Consider the following 22,168-nt stretch of genomic DNA (forward strand, 5'->3'; position numbering starts at 1 on the left):
TTGGACCTCTCGAATACGCTCCGAGTAGGGTACCGTTATGTCACGAAAGCATGCTGGAAGGAGGAGGAAAATTTAAAGAGCGGCTGGGGATTAGGGGACCCAGTAGCCAAATCCTGGTGGTGACGAATTATTGTTCACCACCTTTTAGTTCGGGCGCCACTGTTGAGTCACTAGATTATTTTGAAGCAGAAGACATGAAAAATGAGCAGTGCCCTCGCCTGAACTCCAACCTCATTCTGTGGAATATACGCCGAGTGTGCTACAGTTACACCATGAATGCATGCTGGAAGGGGGGAGAAGATAACATTAAAAACTAAAAAAATTAGACTTACTTCAATCAAATTTCCTTCGTTAATGCTTTGTACAAAATTTTCAGTAACATCTCCGTCTTTCCGTAAGGGCTCAAACTAATTTTAAGTTTTTTCTTCCTGAGAAATGAAAATTGTTTCCGCAAATCTAAGAGTTACATGAATTAACTCCAAGAGTTAATTCATGTAACTTCCCGTCTCTTAATAGCTTATTTGCGCGGGGTCTAATCTTGAAAATTCTGTAATCTTTCTTTACCAAGAATATGAGAGTAGAATAGGAAGTCTTAAATGTACGCTAACAATGGCATAACCGCGTTCGAGTTCCCTTCGGCAAATACTGTTTCATAAATTATTCGCTCCCTGAGACGTTTACCATCCCAGAAGGCTAGTTCCGAAATATGCAAAGGCAAAAGACAAACTTTCCTCAAAGTCGTGGATTCCCTAGACACACATAATGGGAATATCAGATAAATTGTGCAAAGATCCAGTCAAGACTAAAATAGTCGGAAGTCATATTTTGCCATGTTTTCATTTCCGAAATTGAAAGGTGTGACCGAATTTTTATGTGGGAGGATCGGATCAAAATTATCACATGTTGCGTAGTTATTTGATTTCCGTCATCTTCAGGCGTCAAACCGCAACAGGAAAGAAATAAGGAAACTGACGAGAACAATCATCTAACCAATCGATTCGAACATCACCGGAGGCGACCAAGAAAGAGAGCTGATTGAAAGCATTTCCTCCACATCTCAGCTCGCCTTAATCATCAAGCGCCAAGATCGAAATTTCCTTTTTATCTAGAAGAAAATTGTTTCCGAGACTTCGATTTCGACACAGATATGTGTCACTACTGTTCGTAGAGATCGAGCTTAATCCTTTTTTATGATGATGGCGCTTGTAAATGTCAAACAGTGTTTATATTATTTCAGTTGCTTCCGCTGCCATCTCGTGCTGTAATCTCCGTTATTAAATAGTGAATAAAAATCTGTGTGAATGTATGTATGTTCCTTAACGTGTGAAAACACGGTGTCATCTGTAGCTTCCAAATTTTCAGCGCACATAGTTCTCCATTTGAGCATGTGCACTTTGTAACATAAATTTTGAATTTCGGAATTGCGACGTATCACTTTTCAAATTGTTGCCAACAAATATTATCGCCCTGTATTATATATAAATAAATTAAATGATGAAAAATCTGCATAAATGTACGTATGTTACTGCATAAAAGTACGTATGTGTAAAAAAATAACAGTAACTGGTGTCATCAAATTCTGAATAACATAACCCTCCACCCGAAGATGGGCACTTGGAAGCCTGAATTTAGAATTTGTTTTATTGTCTATTTCATATTTTGTAAAGCTTTCACGAATTTTCGATTAAACATTCAACGATTTCAGAAATTCTAAAGATACTATCGGATAGGTCCGCCAGATGAGCGGGCAGCAGCCAAAGCGAAATTTATAAGTTCTATGTTCCGCCGAAAAGCAAATGTATGAGAATATTTCAATATGCATGAAATCAGTTCATTCTTTCTAAGTAACAACGACTTCGTAAAAAAAAATTTTTGTCAAACCAGGAAACAAAAACTTCTGGTACTTCAGGTTAATATGTATGATGCCATGATTTAAATTCAATGTAATATAACAACATTTTCTCACTATCAATAAAAGAAGCTGATTAATGTGGAAAAAACATATCGTGTCATTTATACTAACCCGGAACAAAGAAGATGACAACAGCGGCAGTTTATATAAAATACCGACATTAACGAAACATTTTCGGCGCACAATAACGTCACATGCATTCGTGTGCTTTCTTCAGCGTCAGAATATGACCTTATGTAATAATAATATATTTAATGTTTGACAGTGCTATTTTTATTTCATATTTTGTAAAACTTACAAAATTTCTATTAACAAACTCTACAATTTAAAAGTGAACAGTGGGAACACCTTTCGAAATAAGGCAGATTTTTATCTCCAGGGTGCGCGATTGGTGATACTCGGAAGAAATGAGTGCAAAAATTAGCATTTTCGGAGTTTTTAATTAACATCTCGACTGATTAAAATCGTTAGAAGATGAGAATGGTCGAAAATTTTTGGAATCCTGAGGGTGGTACCTCTCTGGAAACTCAACTCCCCGCCGTTTTGGAGGGATTAGGGATTATTCAATTATGGCAAAGCACACGAGTACTATCTGCCTAAAGGGAGGGATGCCTTCGTGGAGGACTTTCTAAGGGAAACTGGCTCTTATACACATTACACATGGGGAAAACCACGAAAATGCCCATGCAGCCAGCCCGTTCGCGGGATTCGAACCTCGGACCGAACTACCAGTGTTCAGCGTCTTTACCGCTCGGTTGCTGGTGGGCCGCCGTTTCAGAGGAAATGATGCACAAACAAACAGACGCGCACGTATTTTAATAGTATAGCTACTGTTTTCAAATTTTTTTAACCCAAAGTGGCGTCAGCCCAAACGTTCTAGAAATGTGTATGTGTATGTAAATGAAAAAAACGCCCGTTTAGGCGTAATATAAAATTCGAAAGGTTTCAGATTATATTTTTTTAATTTATTTATCTCATATTTTGTACGAATTTAATGAATTTTTATGTATAAAAGAACTTCAAGATTTAAAACATTTTTATTCCCAGGCAATTAGACTTTTGCCATTTTTAAATAAAACATTTTTATCCCCTGGCAACTAGATTATTACCATTTTCAAAATGTAATAATTTTCACTTTAAATCAACAAATTCATATATTTAAAAGCAATGTATTGCCACCGCCTAAAATGAAGTACTTTGATCTTCCATGTGCCAGCTTACTGCCATTTGTGAAAACATAAGATATTTAACTTTCGAATTTAATGTTCCTGTTATTGATTAACAAACCAAGCAATAAACTTAAGAAAGAATTTTTACTTTTTAATCTGATCGATTTCAATAAAAATGCATTTAAATCATGAGTTATCAAATTAGAAATATTGATTTCTTTTTATGAAATTACACTCATTGAAACCATTACATATTTTTCTTTTTTCTATAAGTACTAGATTAGGTGGCTAGTAAATTATAAATAAGTGTAGTATGTAATTCCAGGGTCTTACAGGATGTTCGAGAAAATGACAAAAGCCTGTTTTAGTTCGAATATTCATTCTTCATGTATTCTCAGTTACAAATCTTGGTAACAGAAGGTAGTCGATTTATGAAAATTAATTAGATATGGGGATGAGGCAGAAAATCGATGGCCTCTCTGCTAGTCCACCATCGAACTGGGCTGTCAAAATCTGTTGTCTATGCTAAGCAGGTAACTTAATGATAATTTAATTATAATCTTATCATCATGATTATGCGTCATTGCTATTTGTAAGTCACACTATGCTAATCGCGCATTTATCCTACAGGCCTTTCTATGCGGCCTCGGCCTAATGCAGGAATCGATCTTTGGCTTATGTCGATCTTAGGCAGCTTCGATCGTGTGCTTCTGTCGATTAAATAGGGCCATTTTTACTCTGCTTATCCTATGACGTGTCGATGTTATCGATCAAACACTATGTCAGTGCTATACCTATGACGACTCTCTGCAAGAAACAAATGTGCATGAGCCTTCTTTCTTAATATTAGCCACTTTGACAGCTAGCCAGCTAAAATTATTATTATAAGAAAGAAAAATATTTAATTATTTTAATGAGTCCATCTAGCGTAATTTCACAAAACTATTTCATGTTTTTAATTTAATATACGCTTTTCTGAATAGTAAGTAATTTAAAGTGTTTTATTTCTAGCATTGGAAACACATTGCTTGGAAATAGCCGAGTTTGTTTGATCTGAAAGCTAACACTTACACTTAAACCGAATGGCAATACAGTGGCGTAGCAAAGAATTATTTCAAACAGTGGCAATATATTGTTTTTAAACTGGCGAGTTTGTTAATTAAAATATCATTAAATTCGCACAAGATAGGAAATAAATAAATAAAAAATATCAGAATTCAAAATTCGGGCTTCTAAGTGAGTATGTTCGGACTGTATGTGTTTAAAATTTGGTAGATACATACATACATAAATTCATATATATATATAAATATTCTCAATTATTTGATAATACAAATTGTCTAAATTTACTTTTACCCTTCTAATCGAATGTCGATAGCAATTACTTACAGTGTTGAACCTCTGTACATAAGCCTTTAGTACTATACTAAGTAGCACGACAAGGTCGTAACGACGTTGCAAACTGGTCGCGAGCCATGTTGCAAAAACGTTGCAATATTTCGTCTTTAAGACGCCCAGATGTACGCGAAACTCCACTGTTTTGCAACCGTTGCAAATTATTACGTCTTTGCAGATGACGTTTTTGTCGCATAAACGTCATTATTTTATCGCATAAACGTCTTTCTCAGGTGATATTTTGGTTGTGAAAGCATCGTATCAAACGGCGCCTAAATGTTCGCAAAATTCCACCTTTTTTCAACAGTTGTGAAAATGTCGTTATTATATCCTTGTGTTACATATTGATTTATGCAGAAAAATAAGCTTAATAATTAACATATTCTTCTTTTTTAAAATTTTGTATTCCTTGTATTTTCCTAAAGCTTAAATATTTTATTATTTCCTGAAAACCAGAAGATAATACAATTTTTTCTCTTTAGACTAAATATGCATAATTAATAATAGCCTTAATTATTTTCAGTACTTTAAACTCTATTTTTAAATAACTGAAATTCTAAGTTACGATTATTTAAGATTTCATCGTTTTTTTCCCTTAAGTGAGAGTAATTATGAAAATAGTTATTATAAATATATAACATTAATAGTAGGTTTTAAGTAAATAAAACTCAATTAGACATAAATAAAAGTAAAGATATATATGTGGATAAAAAAAGAGCGTTTCTGATAACAGCATTATCGCATTTATTTCTGTTAAATCTCAGAGACATTGAAAATTGCCCCTGTCATGATAAATTAGGAAGCCGTTCTTAAGGTAGCATAATCAATATTTTCTTTAACGCAAGTATAAATTTATTCGCATTTAAGTTATAAATCCTGCGAGCACGTGAAGGTGGCCTTTTTACTTCCTTGTACGAAATAAAGGAAGTATTGTAATCACGAAAAATTCCAGGTACCAAATTTTAAAGAAAATATCCATTTTGACTGTTATCGAATGCAATTTAACGATGTTTTTAAGTGAGGTAAGGACTGTAAGTAAGGACAGAATAAAGGACTCTTTTTCCAAAAACGAATTATAAAACTGATTTAAAATGGATTCAGAAGAGATTTTTTGTGGCATTTGTATGTACGTTCGTATATACGTACGTATCTCACATAACTCAAAAACGAGTAGACTCAGAAGGTTTCCCACTCCGTTACCTAGCTCAGTGAGCTTAGTTTTTTTATATGTTGGTAAATTGTGCATTTTTTTTCTTTAAAAGTGGTTAAATTATGTAGTATTTATGTTCCAGTTAAGGTTTTTATACATTTAGTTAATCTGCATAAAATGGTTGTAGACTTATCTACAATTTAAAACTTTAAGTGGTGAGTTAAGCCTAACGAGTCGTCATTTTTTTATATTTGAAACTGAGCGGAATAGTGAATTAAGTCAGTTTCTGCATCTTCAGTGTCGTTTTGCCGAGTAAGACCAAAACCAAACTTTCAATTTTGTGCGCCCAAACATCTTCCTTCCTGCCCAGTGGCTGCTTGTTTTTGCTTATAAACTCTAATTTTGGTTGTATAAATTGTTTGTTTAATTTCATTTGGTGTTTTATGTTTTTCTGTATTTTATAATTTCAATGAGTATCTTTTGAATTCTTATGTATTTTTGCTTTGCCTCGAAAAGAGAATTGAAATTAATTGAATTGGAAATATATCTCTAATGAGAATTCGAGGAAATAAGTTTAAATAAAATGCAGCAAAAAATACGTATAATTTAATAGGTAAATAATTTAATAGTTAATAAAATTAATAGGTAAAAAATACGTATAATTTCATACAATGAAGTCTTGTGGTGACCACATCAGATTTTTAATAATGCGTGTATTAGAAATGTTTTCGTATTTTATAAAGACGAAAAGTAGTTTAAAATTTTTCATTTCTAAAACCTCATCCATTAACCTCTCAAAATCTCAAATATTTTGTTAAAATTTTATTCAGATTACCTTCTTAACAGGTTATCTGACCAATCTTGGATGTAGAAACCATCTTCCTTCGCCGATAATATGGAAAAGAAAATAGATGTCCCAATTTTACGCTAAAAGTACTCCCTTTGGGAAACACCAAGTATTAAATCTCAGTTCTTGGTGACGTGGATAGCTAAAGTTCCCAGAATAAATTAGATTAGGGTAGGAACTCTGGGGGCTTTTCCGGAAACCAGGTACTTCTTCCTGCCTGCTTTTTTCATGTGCTAAAACCTTTTTTTATAAGCTTTTATTTAGTTCATTCGTGGTATTTATTCCTGAAGTCAGAAGTTTGTCACTGATTTTTTAACTATTTACAGATAAGATATTATAACTACAAATTTTGTACATGCACAGTTTATGAATAACAGTACACTGTGGTGAAACGATATTTTCAAAGCTCAATTTAGATTTTTTTATTTTAATTAACAAACTAAATATCTCAGAAATTTACTTTTTCCACCATCGGATAGAGTGGAAAAACGTCTTTTAAATTAAGTTAATATGAAATCTTTAATTTAATTTCTTATTTTTTGAAAAATTTCAAAAATCGCTCAATTTTTTCCAACTATTGGATGTCCATTATTTTTTAATGTTAGCATCTAAAGCTATAGCTATTACAAAATTTTAAAATTTTTCACAAATTATGAAACAATTTCATTGCCTTTCTTTAAAACAATTATAATAAAAAGGTATCGATTGCGCTATTTTCTGCATTTTTTAATATACTACAGTATGAAACACAAGGTGAAGTATTGGTTCTGTTTCAAGCCTATATTGTCGTTACGTCATACTACGGTGGACTCCGCATAACTCTGTAGAGACATTAGCTTATTTCAAAGCAGGAGTACCTGAAAATTTAGCAATGCCCTCGCCGGGACTCGAACCTCGGAACTCTCGAATACGCGCCGAATGTGCTTGACCATTACACCACAAAAGCATGCTAAAATGGCGGTAGAAATACCTTATAGACTCCTCCTTTCAAAGGGTAACTGGGGATTAGGAAAACCAATTTCCAAATCCTGGTAGTGGAGAATTATCATACACCACTTTTTTTAGTTCGGGCGCCTCTGTAGAGACATTAGATTTTTTGATGCTCGGAGGCGTGAAAAATGAGCAATGCCCTCGCCGGGACGAAGGTCGAACCTCTCGAATGCGCACCGAACGTGCTGACCATTACACCATGAAGGCATGCTAAGAAGGCGGGAGAAATACCTTATATGCTCCCCCTTTTAAAGGGCAACTGGGTATTAGGGGATCCAGTCGCTAATGAAGAATCATCATTCGCCACCTGTTAGTTCGGGCCCCACTGTAGGGACATTAGGTTCTTTCGAAGCAGGAATGCATGAAGAGTGAGCAATGCCCTCACCGGGACTCGAATCTCGGACCTCTCGAATACGCGCCGAGTGTGCTGACCATTACACACCACGAAGGCATGCCAAGAAAGCCGGGGGGGTACCTTATAACTCTTTCAGCTCTGGATTTTTTGAGACAGTAATGGACAGAATGTCCGATGGGTATTGATGCTAGCAATTTTTATTCAACTGTTTTGCCATAAGAATGCCTAGTAAAAGCCAAATGTAGAACAAATTACAAGAATCAAAAAACTGTCTTATGTCTCGTGTCTTCGTAGTTTTTCGACTTTTTAACAACTTCGAAATTTACGATTTGCAAAATTTTCGGACATGATGAGAAAGAATGACGACCATTGTTGGATTCACCTCTAAAAATTACACAATCAGATATCAAAAGTTAAAAAACACAGCCTTTGCAGCTTTGTGCCAATAGATGTAACAACAGAGTTATTTAAATTAAAAGGGAGATTATTTTTTGTTGAAAATATGACGTCAAGGAAACAGATAATAATATTTAAGTACATATCACACTTTTGACCTCAGAGTTAAATTTTGTTTGTGTGTGGAGCTTATCCACCCGATCGAAAGTAACATCAGATCAGATCCATGAACCCATAGACTTGAAAGCCCCGAAGAACAACTCCAGGGAAGAAGAGCAGTTGGCTCTTTTGGAAACCAATGCAAGATAAGTTATGGGCAGGAGTGGCCTTGAGTTAAGTTGCATTTTGGGCATTAAAGGGATAAACTTTAATGCCCGACACAAAATGTAGAAGGGCCACCAGTGCGCAGCCTAGCTAGAGTTCTGTGTAGTTCACATCTATTGCTTGCCTCAGTTACGGCAGCGCCAGGGCGGTTACCAACATACAGCTCATGTGTGGGGGCTTTTTTCCAAGAGGAGTTGATTTCTCACTTAACCCGTGAAGCAAGTTCCGAAAACGAAAGATGGACCATCAGAAGAATCCTTAAAGCTGCCCTTCCTGGCCAGTCCATCTGTTATCTCATTACCACAAACCTCCACATGTAAAGGCATCCAATGAAAAGTATCCTTTATGGGCACACAAGCAACCCAAATGCTGGACAATATTCACGGTAGTTCTGTCTCCATGTTTCCACAACTCAGCCAAGAGCTATATAGAGCTCCATCTATCGGTCAGAATCCAAATGTCAATATTGACTCCCTTATTGACGCGAATGCTACAAGGCTTGGCTGTATTGTGCCTGCTGTGAATTTTAGTTATGCAGCAATATTGCTTGGAATAAATTGGATCCATTAATTTTTATGAACCATATGGCAGATTCCTAGATTTGTTGTAGTGTTCCTAGATTTGTTGGGGGTATATTTCTGTGCTGCCTGCATTTTGAAAATTGTTCGGTAAACGTTGATATGTTTGTCAGTATTGAAAAAAGCTGTATTTAAAAGTAAGGAACCATAACTGCATAATTCGATGAGGTAGACGTGAAAAAACGTGATTGACCATTACAAGGTTCTGACATGAGCAATCGTAGGAAAAATGAGAACGGTTGATACGATGGAAATGGCACCCTATTCCTTCAGAGCTTGACTAAAGCTTCCCTAAAGGAAGAACTGTTTCGAGTTCTGTCTGCAACCGTTTTAGAAACTCGAGTTCATTCATCTCCGATAAGCAGAAGCTGTGGTAAAGGGGAAATACAAGATGCAATTATCATTCATCCAATTGAGTACGTAGATTTTTTATTAAATGTTCATTTTCTTAAATGTCTGCATAGATTTTTAACAATGCATTCAGGAAATGTATGTTGTAAATACGTGAAATGTCTGGTGTAATGAAAAGATTGCTTCAAAACGCTCTGAAGTTCAAATAGTTTTCCGTGATGTTATTGTGGCCCCACCAGCGCCCGAGCAGTAAAATTGCTGAACACTGGCAATTCTGACTTGGTTTCGATTCCATGTGAACAGGCGGGCTACATGGGTGTTTTCTTGGTTTTCCTCGTGTGTAAAGTGTATACGAGTCAATTTTTCTTAAAACATCCTCCACGAAGGCATCTCTTCCCGTAGGCAGATAGCCTTCATGTGCTTTCCCATAATCCACTAAACCAGATCTACCGTGTTTTTTCATTTAATTTGCCGTTACGAAACAGCACATTTGCTACAGAAATACCTGATTTGTAAGTAAGCCAGTCGTGTTCTTGTTGTTGGCATTTCGTGAATTAAAAAATACGTTTGTAAATATATTCTCAAAAACATCAAAATTCGCATCACTCATCACTAATTTTTCTTCCCTTATTCAAATATCCTCCCTGTTTGGTTCGTTCAAGTAAAGTCCTATAGTGAACTTACTGTTTTAAGTTTTTATGTACATGCATTTAAAGAATTCATTTATCTCATTTTATACATTATTCATGCGCACACTTTCACAAACAATAAACTTGATTACGTTGTAGTAATATCTAGGTACGTTTTACTATTCGTAGTCGCTTACACTATTTCCCTTTTCGCGCTATTCTTTCATCCACCGCTGTCTCGCGAAAAGTAATTTCATTTTATAATAAACTAGCGAAAGTACCCGATGCGGGTTAAGTTATATTGAGAATTATGTATCTAACAACAGAGATAACAATACCGTTATAATCCATCTCTAATACAAATGCGAAATATACAATGCATAGTCACACAATTTTCAGTCTGATGAAATATGGAACCCACATAAACAATTTCGATATCAAAAAAAGCTAATTCTCCCTCATTACATCAGCAACAATGGCACGCAGTGTTTAATGATTCTCGTCTTTCTAATCAAATGGTCGTAAAAGCTCACGTTCCATCCTATATTTCACCTATATTCAATTTTTGTCGATTAAATGTGGCAAAAAATAGATCATAATGAATCAGAAATCAATAACGCGAAAAATGAACACATACACAAACCGGCAGTGTAGATTTTGTAAAACTTACAAGTTTTTGATTAACAAACACTACGATTTGAAAGCGAGCAGTGGAAACACTTTTCGAAATAAAGCATTATATCCAACGTGCGAGGCTGTTGCCACTCGGGGAAATGAGTCCGAAAATTTGCTCTTTCAGGGTTTTTAATTAATATTTCGGCTGATTAAAGTCGTTCGAAGATGGAAATAGTTAAAATGGCTTCTCATGAATTTTTGGAATCGTGAATAACGTATTTAATGTTTGGCAATGCTATTTTTATTTCATCGTAAAACTTAGAAATTTTTTATTAACAAATTCTACTTTTTGAAAGCGAGCAGTGGCAACACATCTCGAAATAAAGCAGACTTCTATCTCCAGCTTGCTAGACTGTTGCCACTCGGAGAAAATGAGGGCGAAAATTAGCGTTTTCAGAGTTTTTAATTATATCTCTGATTTTAGCAATAGTGGACGTCGTCGTTCCCAGGACCCAGAAAAGAATTGTAGAAAGTTTGATGACGATATATATAGTAGTAACTGAGTTAATCGCGAACAAACAAACATACATGCTTCTCTCTATATATAGAATATCCTTAGTATTTTTTATTTTGTTGATTGTGAATACGCATATGGTATGCTCTAGGATCGAAATGTAGTGAAGGCAGTTGCAATTTAGGAATAGAGAGTTGAGGTAGAGAGGCTATCTCATTATTTAAAGGAGGATGTAAAAGAGAATATCCTCGGATTATGTTCGAAGAACTTCCATGGTTGCATGACATCAGGAATAATATTGAATGCCTTAAAATGCGACATCTGTGTCACATATATAACTATGAGAACATTTAATTGATACTATAATTTGCAAATTAATTGGGACAAAACAATTTTTTCACAGAATTTTAAGTTGGTTGTCAGCTGGTCCCAACAGGTCCCTCAAAGCATTTTTATCTGCCTTAATGTTGTCTGCATGTCTTCTGTCCACTATTTAGAACTTGGTTAGGCAATAATTTGTGATTCCTGCACCATTCGTAAGCTTATTTCTGTGTGAAGGGTTACTTTATAATGTTCCTCGAAACTTTGTCTAGATATTACGTGGAGGAACCTAGTGCACTAAGTAGCGAATTATCGCTAAATTCCAATAGCTACTACAAAGACGTGAGATGTGTTAAAATACGCTTCTATTCACTCAAATAACAACAGATGGCACTTCTCGGGTTTACAGGAAAGCCTCAACTCGGGCTTTAAAATCAGGATGCGAAAGTAAGGAACTAATCTGATACTAAACTAAACTTAGCCGAAGCTAGACACAAATACGTAACGTAGTTGGCCTTTAATTTAAACTAGCCGGCGTTTATCAACAGGCACATATAATACGGGCGAGCGTAATAGATTCAAGAATGAAGTAGCCAGAAGCTACATCGTTAAGGCAAATCAAGCCAGAGCGAATCACAGAAGGCAAGCACGCACCATTAAGGGCTCCTATGCACTCTCTTTCGAAGTAAATATTGAACTTCTCTTAAATCCTTCTTCGAACTCATTTGCATTCAACGCGATTCTAAAACCTCATTCTGGTAGGGAGTTGCAAATGGGAAACAAAAATTGAAAAGAAGGAGTTTCAAAACTAAAAATAACTGTTATAGAATTAAAATGAATCTTACAAATTTTTCATTCTTTTTTAAATACATTTTGCATTCTTTCATTCTAATGTACTACAAATGGATATAGCGCCTAGAAAAAGGGCACAGATTATGGCACTTAACAGTCACGCGTCTTTGACTGTACGAAATATTGCTTCATCTGTTGATGTTGGAAAATCGAGCTCTTTTCAGGAAATGAAATGAAACTGGATCTTTTTCTCCAGAGCAGAAGGGCAAATTTGGAAGGAAAAGGAAAACATCTCCAAACTCTGATCGATTCTCAGTACAAAATGGCATTATTAATCCAATAAAAACTAGCAAAATCTTAAAAGAGCTCTATTATCTATTGGTATTGAGGTTCATCCTTCAAACGAGCAGCATAGACCTCTCACTGCTGGTCTGGAAGCGATAAAGCCAATAAAAATCCTATTTTGACACGTCAAATGAAGCAAAAAGAATTATTTGTTATCAAACAATAGAAATCTTGGACCAATTAATGACTGAACAGACACACCGTTATTTTCAACGATGAGACTCATCTATTTGTTCATGGTTACACTATGTTAGACGTAGCAAGAGTGGATCAATAAAACCTTAGCATATCCGACCAACCGTAAACTACCCTCAAAAACAAATGATTTGGTGTGTTTATCCTGCAGATGGCACTGAAAGTGTGGTTTCTGTTGATGGAATAATGAATTCATCAAAGCATGTAGAAAAACTTGAGACTTGCCATTCTTGAAAACTTTTGCTAGAACATTTCAGCATGAACTGGTTTTAAACCACAAATCTTATGAGAGCAAATTCCTTTAATCCTTATGAGAGCAAATTCCTTTACTCGTATGGCCGATGGCGAAATTCTGGTGCCCCGCTTACTTGTACCTGTAATGACTGTAGATGTAAGTTACTCTGATAAGATGAGGAATTTGCTCTCATAAAATGTATATTTTACATTGACTCAGATGTTTAACTTTCATAACTTCATAGAGACATTAGGTATTTTTTGAAAGGAGGAGAGATGAGAGATGTGCAATGCTCTCGCCGGGACTCGAACCTCGGACCTCTCGAATACGCGCCGAGCTTGCTGACCATTACACCACGAAGTTCGGACTGTGTGATTTATTCTTTTTTCTATTGTTCTAGCGAATCCAGTCCTTATTTTGTTTCATATCTTCTTATTTATTTTATTTTCTCTCTCTTTTTCACTGTTTAAAACGTAAATATAATTAAACAAATTAGCGGCATTTAAGTCAAAAATCAATTAAAGTATTAATATTTAAATTGTTTTCCGTATATGAGCTAGGCTATTTTATTAAGAACAGGGCGATAGAAGATTGACAATTTTCATAAGAAATACGTAAAGTTGATGAAAAAAGAATTGAAAATTTCTGGACGATAATCTTCCTAAAAAGGCAGTTATCTAATAACTGAGCTTTTAAATTCTTTTTCGTTCGCCAACATTAAAATTTTCCGTTAACATCTTTTGCAGGAAAATTATGCATATCTGTGTAATTATATTCAAAGCATTTTCTTTCAGCAGCCTTAATAATAACGTCGTTTCTTTATAAATCTTAAAAGTATTAATTTTTTGTCAAAAAAAATGGAGGAGGACTATGTTGACATGATACAGCAAACAGCAGTATATTCTGGAATCGGGTAGGAAGATTTAAATAAGATCCGCCTCCCACCAGTTTTCCGGAAGTGTTTTCTTTTTTCTGTCTTGTACATGGAAAGAAGCAAGTATCTGCATTCCTTTCGAGTGCTAGCAATAAAGACAGCCAAGATCGATATCGTCTCATGAGGTTCTATCGTGGAACTGGATGCTAAACGTTAGTGGATGTTTTTATCTTGAAAATCCTCGACCGATAATTATATTTTTAGCAGTAATTTTAGTAGTTACAATAATTACATAAACACAATATCTCAATACATTTATTTGCATTTTGATTTAATAAACTATTATTTTTAGTCCAAAGGGGCTTTGTCCCTGAGGGACTTTTTTTTTTTTTTTTTTTTTTTTTTTTTTTTCCTATTTTGCGTCGAATCACTCTGAATGTCCGTTTCACTTTCTTAACTGTTGCCACCAAATATTATCGTTCTATATTATATTTGAAGAAATTAAATAATACCTAGAGCCATTAAATTCTGAATGACGTAATCCTACTGCGAATATGGGAATCTGGAAGCCCAAATTTGGATTTGTCGTCACAGTGTATCAGGAGAACTGCATCAAGACAACTACAATCATAAAATCCCTTTGAAAAACGTTCTTTAGATTTATTAAACCATGTTCTAAGAATTTTTTCTTCTCTTTGATGACAATAAATGGATCTCTTTTTATTGCGGTCATTTAAGTATAACCAAGATTCATCTATAGTGACAACCATTTTTGTCCGAATAATTGTTTCTCATAGAGAATTCTGCAGCGCGTTCTGCTTTCGGCGATATGTCGTGGATAAAGACGATGCACATTACATTTTTTCGCCTATTTAAGATTGAAATAAGCAATAATCACTTTGTTCACAGTTCACACTGAGCATTTTACGCATTATGCAACTGTTCGTTTTGACTTCGAAGGGTTTCTTTTAACATTTAAGTTCTTAGCTTTGCAACGTTCGAAACATTCCTTTTTTTTTTTTATCCCTTGGATATGAATTTTGAACAGTCTTTCTCCTCGAAGCCAAACTCTGACGTTGTTTTTGCTTACTTATGGACAATATTATGTATCATTGCTTTAGCTACCGAAACATTATGGCTTCACAGCATCTTTAATAACTAAATACGAATAATTGTCTTTGTAAAGCAGACAATATTTTACACTATCAAAAATATAGTTGCAGTTAAAAAACATTCCAACGTTTTTTAATTGGTTCGTTCTGTTCTGTTCTGAGTTTAAAACTTTTGTGTTTGAAAAAAAATCTGTAAGCCATAAAAGAAATTTTTTTTCAAGAATAGAACCCATTAAGGACTTAATAAAACATATTTGAAACACTCATAGAAGAATCGTTAGACCTTCTGAATTGTCAGTAAGTTAATAATTAAGTCTGACCGTTTAAGAACAGTCTGATGAGGAAACATTACTGTCCAAAGAATAGTATTAATGCAAATAAAATGAAAATAATTTGAATCTTTATTGTTTCAAAATCTTATTCATGAATTTAATAAAAACATAACAGCATAAAACCGTGTCTATCAAGTTGTAGGATTCCGTTCATCTGTTTTGGCAAAGTTTCAACTTGATTGTACGCCTTAACATCAAAGCACTCATTTGTAAAACATATGATCATTTACTTAGGAATCACTAACATCCTTTTCTAGAAAACAGATTTTGTAAAAAGGACTAGGGAACGGCTTTGAAATACTGGCAACTTACCAATCAAAGGGCATGCGCATGGCAAACCGCCCAAGCATGAGCAGTTACACGATGAATCTGGCCTTGAAAGCTGTAAAAAAATAGAGAGATAAGAAACATAAAAGAGAAATGTCGTCTTTTGAATAAAATGCAAAATTTATGTAATAAATAGTATATTCGAATGTATCTTTATTTTGCGTAAATTATTATTATCATGTTATATTTAAGTATGACGACTTAAATATAGTTTAAAGACTTAAAGTGTTTACTAAATAATTAAGAAACTGACTCGAAATTTAAACTTGTTATTCAAGTTTTCTTTTCTGCATCCATAAAATCATCGTTTTATTTTAAACTAGCGAAAGTACCCGATGCCAGTTAAGTTAGATTGAGAGTAATGCATCTAACAACACAGAGAACGATACCGCTGCAATCCTTCTGTAATAACGATGCAAAAAATACGCTTCATAGTCGTCATACATTTTTCAGTATGATGCGTTATGAAACCCACATAAAAAATTTCGATAGAAAAATAAGCTAATTCTCTCTCATTACAACAGCAACAATGGCACGCAGTTTTGATTGATTTTCGTCTTTCTTTCTAATCAAATGGTCGTAAAAGCTTACGTTTCATCCAATATTTTACCTGTATTAGATTTTAGTCGATTGAATGTGTATATATATAGATTTTGTAAAACTTACAAATTTTTGATTAACAAACTCTGCGATTTGGAAGTGAACAGCAGCAACACTTTTAGAAATAAACATTTTTATCTCCAAACGCGCACGGCTATTGCCACCCGGAAAAATGAGTGCGAAAATTAGTGTTTTTAGAGTTTTTAATAAATATTTCGGCTGATTAAAGTCGTACGAAGATGGGAATAATCGAAATAGCTTCGCACGAATTTTTGGAATCGGGAATAATGTATTTAATGTTTGGCAATGCTATTAACTCAGGAATTTTTTATTAACAAACTCTATGACTTGAACGCGAGCAGTGGCAACACTTAATAAAGCAGATTTCTATCTTCAGCATGCAAAACTGTTGCCACTCGCAGAAAATGAGGGCGAAAATTAGCATTTTCAGATTTTTTAATTAATATCTTAATGTTAAGAATAATAGATTTTTAATTAATATCTTTTTAATTAATAAATATGCATTTTATATATTTTATTAATATCTTTTTAATTATAATAACTAATATTTAGCAAAAAATTGCTATGGAATAAAAGTGGACATCGACCTTTCCCAGGACCCAGAAAAGAATTGTATAAATTTTGGTGACGATAGCTACAGTAGTGACTGAGTTATTAGCGAACAAACAAACAGACCTTTCTTCTTTATATATATAGATTTCAATAATTTACTTTTGCAAAACAAAACTCTTGCACAAATTTATTGTCTGCCTACAGCAATTGTCAACATTAGGCGGAGAAGCTTATGCTATAATTCTGATCTCGTATAATAGAAAGTCCTTATTAGAAATATAGTTTTATGTGCGTGCGGGTTCGTAATAGATAGAATGCACAAGTCCGATATTAGGTTTAATAAACGTTTATTTTTACAAAAAAATTTGCAGCAATCCTGCAACTAACTTTTAAATTAAATGTTAACTGTTTGTGTTTTCATGTATAGCAGTGCTGCAACTAAACTCTGTGCTTTTCTCTCAAGTGAACTGATTTGTTGTAAGTTAGTCTTCCTCGTGCTTGTGCTGTTATCGCTAGCGCAAAGAAAGTCTATAAATACATATTCTTTGGCTAGCGTGCATAAGCGCGGCGTGATATGTTTTCGTAGAATGTTCTTTTTTCTTCGCTACGTAAATTGTAGATAAATGTGATTGATTGAATAAGTAATTTATTTGTGAATATGCAGAACCAACCTGCCGTAAAGTATTTTGAAATCTTCCTCATAGATATTCGTAGTGTTCACAATATCACGCAATATAATCAGTAGTTATATTTCAAACTGAAAACTTTAAATACAACGCAATATAAAGCGCATCTAAAGATAAAGCTAACTCGGATTCCACAATTCACACACGGAAATAATAACTCGCAACAACAGTAACTAATCAACTGAACTCAGATCTCGATACTTTGTTACATACTGGCATTCAACAGGATGTTATCCTCCTGCTCTTACCAGTTCTATTAGTGAAATATGCTAAATACAGAAAATTGAGAATATGTACAATACTTACAGTAAATTTCATTCCTGTGAAAACAGGACATATTTAAATTGAAGACTGAACCGATGCGTTTTCTCTCCGACATTTTATGATTTTCAACCGGTCGCGAGAAATTTCTAGCAATTTCTGCTTCTCGAGGTTTCTGGAAAGCAATAAGAGGATGGAATTACGGTTACAGCTAATGTAGTGTTCAATTACATTTATTCAATTTCAACACAAATTAAAGAGATACCCATTATTGAATGTTAAAATGCACGTGCTCCTTTATTTTTTACTTTCCCGGCATATATTTCTCTTAAACTACCAAAATTATATCCTATTTCTACTAAAATTATATACCTAAATACAAAATTCGTAACAATAGTTTCGCAATATGTCTTTGCATGTAGGAAAATTCGTTTTATTGTGCGATTTCGTTCATCTGTGATATACTGATAAATCATTGTTTTCTGCTCTGTTTTATTCATTCAGGAAATGGTGATCCGCCAATTCTTCCGGTCTTCAGACAATAATGAACTGCGGATTTTCCTGCCACGTCTAATAATGCTGAAGACTGCGGTGTGGTAAACGTCGCCATAGAGTGGAGCTGAAAGATGCCTGCTCAAGTTCCGCAGACCATGAGTCTCAAGTGGGAAAAACTGTCTCCTGCCGAATTTCAGCAGTTGCAGGACTACATTCAATGTAAGAATATTTTTCTCTTTTCCTATTTTGTAAATATAGAACATCTTTTTAAAGAACATTAGGTAAACCTTACACCAAAAGAAAGGGGGGGGGTCAGTTCTGTATCTCCCGTTCTACTGGACCGAATGTCGAAATTTAACGTGCTTTTCCATGTCTCGAAAGCGCGACTTAGGATATATATTCGATTTACATACAGGATTGTTCTAATATAGGTCTTCTTTTGACACAAGATCGAATTTTGTTGGAAATAATACACAATTTTTTCCATATTTCGATTCTACGACTCAGATGATGCCAGAGTGCCAAGTTTCGTAAAAATCGCACGAGTAGTTTTTAAAAAAATTAGCTCTCAAAATTTTAGCTTCTCCATGTTAATTGAATTTGGTATATGTTTATTAGTGTTTCTTTTTTTATTAAGCTTATTTGATTCTTCCTTTCACAATTCGAAATTTAGGTTCATTCCACATAAAGTTCGCCTATTTTTTATGATTTATTTTTAAAATTTGTATATTTAAATAATTTTCATAAATTTTTCGAAAACTATTTTGAATTATAACGTGTAAAAGTTTTCTCATCATCTTAATGTATTTTTAAGCATACCTGCAAAAACTTAAAGTTCTTTATTCAAAATTTCTAAAAATATACGTGAATTTACATGTTGGTACGTTTTGAAAAGCGAGAGTAAGCGATTTACGCACTGTGTTAAAATTATTTGAAAATATGAACGATTGCATTTTTTCCTCTCGTGTACATTGGAAAAAAAAAAGAAAATTAGGTTGCTATAAAATTAAGAAGTTCGCCGAGTGAATTATTCTTAGCCCAAACTGAAAAATGTACGCCAAGATAAATTTTTCAATTTCTCACCAAAAGTTACAAAATTTAATATCTAGGCATAATCTGAGTTGTTGAATCGAAATATGGTAAAAAAAATTAGTATGCTATTTCAGAAAAAGTTCGATTTTTGTGTCAAAATACCTATGTCAGAATAATGCTAATATGTACGAGGGTTGGAACTTTAATAGTGGCAACACAGCTGAAAAAACGCTACGCGACAAAACCAAAGAATATCGCGTATACCACACGTAAACTGCATACCTACCTTACCTCTCAGCAAAAAGACTCGTCCTGCCTACGTCACGCGCATGCGGAGTGACGCGAAGAACGAATCCTTGTATTAGCTCGCGGTCTAAAGTAAGCGTTGTCATGATGTTTTCAAAACAAGAACAATGATGTTGGATAAAAATTGAATGTGCCAGAGGTCGTACAGCACGACAGTGTCATCAAGGGCTTCATGAGTCTTGCGGGGAATCTGCATTGCCTTACAGAACCGTACCAAGATGGGTGAAAGCATTCAATGAAGGACGGCAAAACATGGCAGACATGCTGTGGCCAGGTCGTCCGAGTGTCAGCGATGCAGACGTGCCAGCTGTTGCCGCACTAATAAAAATTGAATTTGCCACAGTGATCGCCGCCAAATAATTCGTCAGCTGGCCGGACAAACAGGATTAGCGCATACGACTCTGCTGCATATTCTGAAGGAACGCCTGTCCATGAGAAAAATTGCTTCACGATGGGTTCCACATCAATTGACGGAAATGCAGAAATGGCTACGATACGATGCTGCCCGAACCCACCTGGAGCGTTATGAGGGCGAAGGAGATGCTTTTTTACGCCGTATCATTAGGCTGGATGAGACTTGGGCCCGATCGTACCAGCCAGAACTGAAACACCAATCAAACGAATGGCGTCATCACGGGTCACCACAACATTCGAAATTTCGTCAAAGCCCCAGCAATGTGAAAGTTATGGTGATTCTCGTGTACGACTGTGATAGTGTCATCCTAACGCATACCGTTCTCCCACAGCAGACCGTCACTGCGCAGTATTACTTCTCATTTTTGGAGCACAATCTCCGACCAGCTTTGAGAAAAAAACGGCGACACTTTCTGCAGAACGCTCCTCTCATTTTGCATGACAATGCTCGGTCGCTGGGAAATGCTTTACCATCCACCATACTCCCCAGATCTAAGCCCTTGTGACTATAACTTAATTCATAAGATGAAGGAACCACTTCGTTGCACTTGCTTCCAAACTGTTCCCGAGATTCTTGCGCAGTAGACCGTTCCATTCAAACTATCAACAAAACAGGCGCTGCTACAGGTATTCTGCGACTTCCACATCGTTGGAAACGGATTGTACACAATGCTGGCGACTATATTGAAGGACTGTAAAACATGGTGACATGAATCACTTTTGTATTACTTGTAAATAAATAGTTGCCACTATTAAAGTTCCAACCCTCGTATATTCGAAGTCGCGCTTTCGAGACATGGAAAACGCAAGTTAAATTTCGACAATCGATTCTGCAGAACTGTCCCTTTTTTCTGGGGGTGCAAGGTGCGAGTCTTGACAGTTTTTAATGAGAACAGGAAAAACTTGTTTTCCTTCAATGATCAATGATGACGAATTGAGAAGACAAAAAATCAAAATGAAATACGTTATAAGGGTTGCTTATAGTATATATAATTGTTTACAAATATGGATATAAACAAATGACATATAGTTATTTAGAAAGTCGGTATCAAGTGGAACAAAATTCTCACATTTCATAATTATGAGCTAAACCCCTCCAAATAAACTCTTCACCTCATTTGGGGGAATCAGTTCTAGGTAACAATCTAGGTAGTAATTCTAGAAGAAGATGTGTTTAGTTGCAAAAGCTTTCTCCTTTTAAAATTTAAAACAGTCAGATGTATACAAGACGCAAACAAAATTACTAAACGAAATAAACTTAATATGATATGGCAAGATATAATAAAAGCATTTAAAGAAAAATATGCGTGGTCTATAAAGCAGGTAAACAAAATTGTTAAACTAAATAGACTTAATATGATATTTTAGAGACATTAGGATTTCTTAGAAGCAGGTAGGATGAAAAATGAGCAACGGCTTCGCCGGGAATCAAACCACGGACTTTTGGAATACGCGCCCAGCGTGCAGACCACCACACCACGAAGGCATGCCTTTGTACCTAATACCTTATAATATGACAAGATATAATATAAGCATTTAAAGAAAAATATGTCTTGATGGCGAATCGGTCCGATGCGAAATGGCATTACGTCGAAACGGCGGCGACGAATATTCCCATTCCGCGATTGGTATTATATTTAATTATTTATTGAACACGAAGTCCCATCAAACTACTCAGCCAGCTTCAAAATGTAGTTAATATTAAGTATTATCAAATTAATCAATAAACTAAAGGCCACGGATGTCCGTAATTGATAGTAAATTATTATTTATCTTTGGTTTCAGAATATTCATTAACATTTGCTATGTGTCCCGCATCAATATTGTTCGTGAAAAAAGAGAAATAGGCTACTTAGCTTTTTATAAAAGTTTCCAGTTTGGGAAAAGAGTTTTGATGCATTTGTACAACTGACGGGAAACTTCTCAGACGTATATAAAAAGGTGCATTGTTTTAATTCACATGGCAATCCCATCTACATTTTTAGGGCTAATGTGCTTGAGTGATGTCATGTCGTTTATTTCACTCTGTAAAGAATATACCAT

At 34.9% G+C, this 22,168-nt stretch overlaps 1 protein-coding gene across 2 annotated transcripts in view; it reads left to right on the plus strand.

Moving 5' to 3' along the window:
* The window catches only part of Dgk (diacyl glycerol kinase 1), a 911,622-nt gene that overhangs the window by 537,146 nt on the left and 352,308 nt on the right, over nt 1-22,168 (plus strand). For both annotated transcript variants that reach the window (XM_085814117.1, XM_085814118.1), the window contains one exon: nt 18,383-18,592. In XM_085814117.1, the coding sequence (XP_085670243.1) occupies nt 18,505-18,592 (88 nt within the window). In that variant the 5' untranslated portion in view covers nt 18,383-18,504. The remainder of the gene's footprint in view (nt 1-18,382; nt 18,593-22,168) is intronic.

The sequence above is a fragment of the Stegodyphus dumicola genome, chromosome 3 (genome assembly GCF_044657685.1).
Source record: "Stegodyphus dumicola isolate Sdum_Otavi_A_Nest chromosome 3, ASM4465768v1".
Lineage (NCBI taxonomy): Eukaryota > Metazoa > Arthropoda > Arachnida > Araneae > Eresidae > Stegodyphus > Stegodyphus dumicola.